The sequence below is a fragment of the Triturus cristatus genome, chromosome 3_1 (assembly GCF_964204655.1).
Source record: "Triturus cristatus chromosome 3_1, aTriCri1.1, whole genome shotgun sequence".
Lineage (NCBI taxonomy): Eukaryota > Metazoa > Chordata > Amphibia > Caudata > Salamandridae > Triturus > Triturus cristatus.
The window spans coordinates 1,092,038,758-1,092,047,132 of NC_140583.1; the positions used below are offsets into that span (position 1 = coordinate 1,092,038,758).

General features: G+C 39.6%; 1 protein-coding gene across 2 annotated transcripts in view; it reads right to left on the minus strand.

Annotated features, from left to right (window-relative positions):
* Positions 1-8,167, minus strand: part of LOC146861581 (indolethylamine N-methyltransferase-like) — a 49,023-nt gene extending 40,856 nt beyond the window's left edge. The window contains exons 1-2 of one of the 2 annotated variants that reach the window (XM_085645971.1): positions 7,854-8,167; positions 4,387-4,573 (exon numbers count right to left, since the gene is read on the minus strand). In XM_085645971.1, the coding sequence (XP_085502097.1) occupies positions 4,387-4,573; positions 7,854-8,001 (335 nt within the window). In that variant the 5' untranslated portion in view covers positions 8,002-8,167. Of the gene's footprint in view, positions 1-4,386; positions 4,577-7,853 lie in introns of both variants that reach the window. The other variant, XM_085645970.1, reaches the window with a different exon arrangement.
* Between the last annotated feature and the right edge of the window lie 208 nt (positions 8,168-8,375).

Below are 8,375 nucleotides of genomic sequence, written 5' to 3' on the forward strand. Positions count from 1 at the left end.
AGGCTTCTTCTGCCCCAGTTGTCGATTGGAAAGGAGTTCCCTTTTTAAAAAGTCTGGTGATTGGTATGACCTTATGAGAAAAATCCTTAATGAACCTCCTGTGGAGATTGGCAAATCCAATAAAGCTTTGTACTTCCTTCACTGTTTCTAGAGGAGGCCATTCAAGTACTGCTTCAATCTTTTTCTTGTCCATAGTCAGACCCTCTGGAGCGATGATGAATCCTAAGAAATCCACTGATCTTACTCCAAAGGCACATTTCTCTAACTTTGCGTGCAAACTGTTTCCTCTTAGACACTGTAAAATTATTTTGACCTGTAACTGATGCTCCTCTTCAGTTGATGACTAAATCAAAATATCGTCAATATACACAATTGCACATTGATCAATAAATTCCTTTAGAACGTCGTTGATAAAGTATTGGAATGCCGCTGGGGCTTTGCAGAGACCATATGGCAATTCCTGATATTTGAATATTCCACATTTGGTTCTGAAGGCCGTTTTACACTCGTCTCCTTCACGCACTCTGATAAGATGGTACGCTCCCCGCAAATCTAATTTTGTAAAAATCTTTGCACCTTTCAGTTGATCCAGTACAATTGAAATTAAAGGTAAGGGATAACGATAGTCAATACAAGATCTTAATTCGCTATCCTTTTTGGGAATGAAGAAGAGTGGTGAAGAGACTGGAGACTGTGAAGGTCGGATGAAATCATTTTCCAAACGTTTTTGCAAATAGTCCTTCAAATACTGGTTTTCCTTTTCAGTGAGAGCGTAAATTCTGCTGCACGGTAGATTAACTCCTGGTTCCAGATCAATTTTACAATCATAAGACCGATGGGGCGGTAGTTCTTTTGCCTCAGTTTCATTGAACACATCGGCGAATTCTTGATATTCTTCCGGGAGTTTTGCAGTTTGAGCGGTACACACCATTAGCTTGTTCTCACACAACCGAGAGGCTGGACTCTCTTTCTTCTTTTCCACTTTTTCATGATAGCAATGTTCAGTGCAATAGTCAGAGTCTAACACCACGGTTTTCTCGCTCCAATTTATTGTTGGGTTATGTTCTGTTAACCATGGTAGTCCCAAAATGAGTTGGAATTGGGGGGCGTCGATAAGATTAAATTGTATGTCGTCACGATGACCCTCCGAAGTAATTAATACGACGGGCTCAGTGTAGCTCACAATTGGTCCTGAAGATAAATTTGTTCCATCAACTGCCCTTACTGCTTCTGACCCTTTGAATTCCTTCTAAGCCGACATTGGAGGCAGATTTAATGTTGAAAAAATTCCTAGTGGCCCCAGAATCCAACATCATGGTGACTCCCAGAAGAGACTTTTCTCTAAACTTCAAGGTCATAGTTAAGACCAGATGAGGAGCCGAAGACTGTAACGTATTCGCAATTTGGAGCTGTTTTCTCATTCCTATCCACCAGTCCAACTCCTCCTACTGGTGGTGCTGTGAGTTTTCCTTCTTGTAGAGCTTTGGCTTTTTTGGGCAGCTTTTAACAAATGCCCACTATGCCACAATAGAGACAGAGATTATTTAATCTTCTTTTTCGCTTCTCTTCCTTGGAAAAGGGACTCCTAATTGTAGCAATTTGCATTGGTTTGACTCCCGATTCTTTCTCCGACGTTTTTGTGAAGTCTGTTTCTTCCTTGATTGAATCTAGGAATACTTGTGAGAAATTCTCTTCTTTTCTCTCCTTTTCTCTCCGGGAAGCGATAATTGATTTCCAGGACTAGGTCTATCAAAGCTGACACCTCAGTGGGACGATTAGTGATTTGAGCCAAGGCATCCTTCAGTTTATCCTTCAAACCTCTATAAAATAAAGCTGCTCTCTTGCATGCGGGCCACTCGGTCTCTACCACTAATTAATTGAATTGCGCTAAATAAGTCAGCAGCTCATGATTTCCTAGTCTTAATTCCAGCAATTTGTTATCCGTTGCCTGTACCACCTTTCTTTGATCAAAGATTTGCAAAAATTATTTTTTGAACTCTTCATAATCATATAGCATTGGGTCATCTTGTGTAACCAACGGCATCGACCATGAATCGCATCTCCACTGAAATAGGAGAGGATAAAAGCGATTTGAGATTGTGCATCAGGAAAGAGGTTGAACAGCACATGAAATGTAATGAACACCGAGTGAGGAAGATCTGAGCCTTTTGGGGATCTCTTCTAAAATGTTCTGTTGGAGCTAAGGGAATGACTGGGGCCAAGGAATGCACTACTTGTGTGGTACTCCCTGAATTCAGGACTGCATTGGTACTTATCGTAGCTGAACTAGAAGGGGAAGGGTGACATTTTGTTCCTGAACCCTCATTCTTCAACTTGACTGCCAATTCTAAGGTTTCCCTCCTAGAGGCATCCATTTAAGTCTTCAGGGCCTTATTCTCCTCTCTAACCGCCATTAACATTTGATGTATTACTTCTAGAATTTTCCACAGACTCTTCAAATCATAACCTTCAGCCATTATGGTCGGGTGAGTTCACTACTTGGGCACTTCACTCTGTCAAGGCCCAACTGGTATACTCACTGTCCGCAGTATACTCACAGGAGCAGAATATTGCGAGTTCCCAAATTCCCCCCGCAGACCTCCACATGAGTTCTCTAGTTACAGGCTCTTGCATGAACCCTACGGGGGAAAGGGACCAGGAAGAGACTGCCTTGCTTTTGGATTCACTTATGCACCGCTAGGCACCCACAGTTGCTTCTTCTGGCGTAACACTTCTATGCAAACTGCCATTAAACCACATCAATTAAATATGCTTCTCTGACTTATTCTTTTACACTGTTTTTTTTCCCTTAACTAATGCATTTGCTTACCCCACTTCTGTGAAGGATTAGCCTCTCTTCCGTGTGTCTTTTAATACCTTTCACTTATAACTACTGAGGTATCCAGAACCATACTCAAAATTGAAATGATCAGACTGTATCCTAATAATTCTTATAACAAAAAAGTTATCTTTTTTCTGTCAGGTACTTGCGGTTAAGATGACTGGATTCTACTCCTTGATGCGGACCTCCGAGAGGTGAACATGTCAGTGGAACTAATTCTCTATGAATATTTCTCTCCAAAATTTACACTCTACTCCTATTTAAGAAATATTTTAAGAGCCTATCTAACTCCACGACGCACACGAGACGCTAGCTACCCTAAACTGATTCTACAATGATTGTGAACTACACTAACCCCTGACTGACTAAGAATATTCCTGTGCTCTCTCTCTCTCTCTCTCAAACCGTTGGTGAAGTGTGGGGCTTCGAACGCTGCCAACGCACTTCACTGCTGAGCAGCTGTCCTCACGCCTTGAAAGGCTGCAATGACTAGACCGCCAACTTCAGCGTTTTTAACACTCACCCACAGTGATCTCTCTGAACACTGCAGGGCGTTCACATCGGGAAAAAGCATAGCCCAATCTGCATCCCCCAATCCGACTGCGATAGATTACGGCCACACAGTGTGCCGTACGGGCAGTCGGACGGGGAGCCTTGACATAGGTGGTGTGATATATGCTGCATTTATGGATTTTTTCACTACTTTTGATAACGTGGATTGCCAGGTGCTATGGAAAAAGCTGTTGGACCTTGGCATGCCAGTACCCTATTGCACCTAATTATTGCCCTCCATTCCTCCCCCGACCTGGTGCAGGTAACTACTAGGGGGCGATCATGGTCTTCAATTCAAATGGCTTCAAACAAGGCTGCTTACTTGCCCCGCTGCTTTTTTTCGTTATATATTTAGGATTTGCCTGCCTCCCTATCACAAAGCACAGGTTTTCCACCAAATATTGGGGTATGGCCAGTCTCATGTCTCCTTTATGCAAATGACATAGTGATCCTGGATCTTATTCCTAAGAGTAATCTACTGGAGGCACTGTAACAATTTTCTGATGTACATTACTTAAAAAGTAATGCTTCTAAAAGTAACATAGTCTGCTTCCATTGAAAGAAAAAACCTAAATATGCCAATCTCCACAGAGTTTCAAATCTTGAATAACATAGACTTGATTCATGTATTTCCAAACTATTGGCCTACCCATAGTTCATGGAGCTTTCCATTTTTGTATGCTTCAGTGCTGTTATAATCATTTGTGTAAACACTAGTTGGTGATTTTTGCTCTTGAGCATTTCGTTTATGAAAACATACCTTGATTTTACTTTAGTTGTGAGCAACCCAACATAATTTACACTTTTCCAACTTGGGAAGAACATTGCAGCCTTTGCTTTTTTGTGAACAAGTAGAAATAGTAAATAGTAGTAATGCTTCTCAGGATTGTTGCACTGGCCTCATAACAGTCTCCAGTATCCTGCAAATAAGCTAAGTACTTTCAAAAGACAAGAAATGTAGGACACAAATAGAGTTCACACAATAATCTTACCTGTCTTTTTTTTCAAGTTCACTTGGAACGTTTGTCCCAAGCTCCTTCTTCAACCATTGATCAAAACATTTTAGATTACTGTCCAAAAAATCTACTATGGTGATGTTTTTGAAAGATTCACAGGCTGGCAAAAGTGAAGAATTTATTACTGTTCCACCATACTTGATCAGGTCATCCCCTTCCACATCTCCTGGTTAAAAGTAAACACATCAGATTGAATATATATTGCATTATTATCTTTAAAATTCAGAATCAATGGGTGCTCTTAATGTGACCACTGCCATAAAACTATCCCTTAATGCAAACATAGTAGGCACAATTGACAATGCTATAACCACACAAAACGAAGCAAAACAAAATTCATTTTAATCATTGCTTGGTAGTCTTTGAATGATTAAAATACTTTATTCTGTCTATGTATTTATTTATTGCAGAATCCTATGAAACTCCAGAGAGTCACAAAGGAGACATCCCCATCGTGATAACCTCCTATATAATGATTTAAGCTCAGAAGAACATCAATATTATCATTTGGCACAATCACTGCAATGTAACATGTGACTCCAGGTTTATAAGACTGTCATAGAGAGCTATGACCTATGTTACATATAAGGGTTTATACAGGTGATTTTGCTATTCTTTTTTTGGAATGCTGATGTATTCTTTTAAAGCAGGTAAGTGGTAAGCATTAAACGTTGGTACGCATAATGCTAGGCTCTGTGCCTGTCATACAATTCACACACTCCTAACACTAAACTGGGAGAATCTACATTTTCCTTTTTTGTAAGTACAACCACTAGATTTGAAGTGGAATTCTGAGTTCATGCACCATGCTTGTGAATGGTAATATTTTATTTGGCTATACCTTCATCAAGGTTTTCCATGTTTAGGTTTAAGAAGGTATGAGGCATGTATCTAATGTATGAGGCTATAGTTCTCCATTTATTTGTAACAGAAAGACCCAAATAACAAACCCTAAAAATATTTACAGACAATTTTCTGGGAGCCACACGGTAAAGGTAGGATAGTTAGAGGTTAGCAATGCCAGTAGATGCTGAAGGAACATATATATCACTTAGACATGAAAGAAAAACACAGTTCCCCGCCTCTCAAGAAGGCTCTGCAGGCTTTTTGTAGGGTTGAAATGTGACTTGAAGGAGGATGAGAATGCTGATGTGGTGTGCGTATAAAAAGTGCTGGTTCCGGGAAGATAGGTCTGTTGGCACATTGATACTAAACACAAGAAGAGCTAGATAGACGATAGGGGAAAACCATATGTTCACAAACAGCATTAATGTCCAGAGATCTTGTTGTGGCACAGTGTTTGCCTACACACTCTGCTTCGCCCATTTCTGCAAACAATAGTTGCTCATTTTCACGGTAAAAAAGAACTTTCTTTATAAAAAAATTTTTTATTTCAACCAAACAGTAATCCCAGAACATAGTGCAAATAATTATAAAACTAACAACCCCCAAAACAAAAAATCACTTTCAAAGCACTTGTATCAATAGTTTGAGTGTTGAAAAATGCTAGCTGTGAAAATATATTCTCTTCTTAGAAAATGTTTGGTTTCCAACAATCATTCTGTAAGAAAAGTGCAAAGTACAAATGAAGATTATGATTATAATCGCATACAAGAAATATGTTGGATGCGAGCTAATTGAAAACTATCATAGAATTCAAGATTCTAAAATAGGGTTGAGTGAAGTTTCATTTTAGAGACAACGTTGTTAGAAGTTCATTGCAAAATTACGGGGCATATTTTCAAGCAAAGTGGCCTGCGCCAAATCAAGCACCCTTCTGCCATGTTGAAAGGGTGCCAGCGTTGCATGGGGGATTGTTTATGTGTAGGAAGAGACCACTGCCTGCACATTACCAATCTTTACAGGCTGTTTCAATGTGTGCTGCAGAATGCAGCACAAATGGAACAAGCAAAATACTAGGAGAAATTAAACCTTTCTCATCATATTGCCTGTTTGAAACCAGGTATTTCCTGGTTCTATCTTTGGCGCTGTCCCATTCCTGCAAATATGGGGCAGCGTCAAAGAGCATTAGGTGTTGTGGTGGAACGCCCATCGCAACACCCATTGCCCACCACTTTCATGATAAGTGTAGCGTGAAAGGGGGCCTTATTTACAAGACTGCTTTAAGCCACATTATGTATTTTCACACTGCTTCGTAAATAAGGCGGAGCCCTTATTACCACAGAAAATGTATGAAAAGTGACGTTCCGGTGGCGATACGGGCTTGTAATTATGCGTCTATATTTATGTAGGAGATACGTCCTGCAAAAACCTTTTCCTGTGGGGTGATTCCCCCACAAAAAGAAGGGCTTTTGGCTTTAGATATTTATTAACGCTATCAATTCAATTCAATTGCAGCATCTCTAGTCACTTGGTGTTCTATCTGGGCAAACGAAGAAGCTGCGTTAAACCGGGCAATTATTAGAGAGTGTTTAAGTGATTCCCGAAGCCTCTCTATTCCTTGGCTCCAATACATCAAAACTTCCTTCATGGAACTTGGTTTTACCTTACTGTTTGAGCACCCAGAATCAATTTGCAAAGAGAACCGACAAAGAGTGTTGGATAGCTTCCGAAAGCACAAAGACTCCGTTAGGGAATTGTCTGAAGTGTCCAAACCCACTGTCAGAGATTATTGCCTTATTCAAGAACCTCCCTCTATTGCCCCGTATCTTTTATATGTGAATAATGTTTACGAAAGGAATTTGCAGACAAGATTTAGTCTGGGGTAATTTCGCTGGTTGATATGTTTCCCCTTGGGCCAGTATTCTCCTGAAACTATTACTACTTGCCCTTGTGATGAACATTTGAGTTATATTTTGTGTTTTTTTGTCAATTTTACCTTCCATTCGCTAGGACATTTTTGCCTCCACTCCTAACTAGGTATACATTTTCTAAATGCAAAGCAGCCTTGTATTTTCTCCTGCGACTTAATGACTGTGACGTTTGCTTTGCTGTTGCAAGTTTTCTGAAATACACTTTAGCAAAAAGAAGGCGTATGTTGTTTTAATATTTTTGCATTTTATCAGCTACTGTATTTATTGTATTTGTATTGCTGCTATAATGCTTATTGTGGCTGCTAACCTGTTTACAAGACCGATTCTGATATTTAATGTCATTGGATCATACCTGCTTCGTTTTAGTTTACTTGCGCACTGCCACTTTAGCTACAATCAAACCATTGTTTTGCCTGCAATCTTTTGTATTTTAAACCAAAATTGTGTTTTTATTATAATTATTTTTTTAAAAGGAGTCTGGTTTTAATGTTGGTTGATATAATGTGCACCTTCTATGATCTGTCTTCGGTAGGTCGAATAAAGAAACAATATTCACGCCATCAACATATTATAATACTGACAATTTTATTTTAAAAAGTGTAGGTGCTTATTATACACATCAAATCATTTATCATAAGCAGGAAAAATGTGGCAAAACACTGAACGTACCTGAACTGAAGATGCTTTCAAAGAAGTTTCCTCTCTCTGTGAATGAATCATGCCTAAACTCAGAGTTTGGCACAAAATATATTGAAATAATGCCTTCTGGGTCATAATATTTCTCATAAAGCTTTTTCAAAGTTAATCCTGATGCCATTTTCACTGCTATAAATGCTGTGGCCTGGTGTTTTGATGAGCTCACAGACACGTCCTCCAAAGTGAAGTTTCTATGGTGGAATGTTCTGCAGGTTTATATATGATGTGCACACAGCCTTTTAATCTTCAGCTCTTCGGTATACCCTTTTTCATTTCATGAGAAGTGAGTCAGCTTCCTTAACTGTTGGATTGTGTGTATGCTGGCATTGCTTATTTATGGAGATTCATTGTGTATTTTCACTTGCATTGTCCCCCGGCCTGAGTGCAGTCTACTGATCCGTTGCTTGCTTTTAATTTAAAGCTTAAGAGAGGTCTATTCAAGAAACATTTGGCGCCGTGCGGTGTACAGAATCGTGGAGTACTCAACAATGTGGC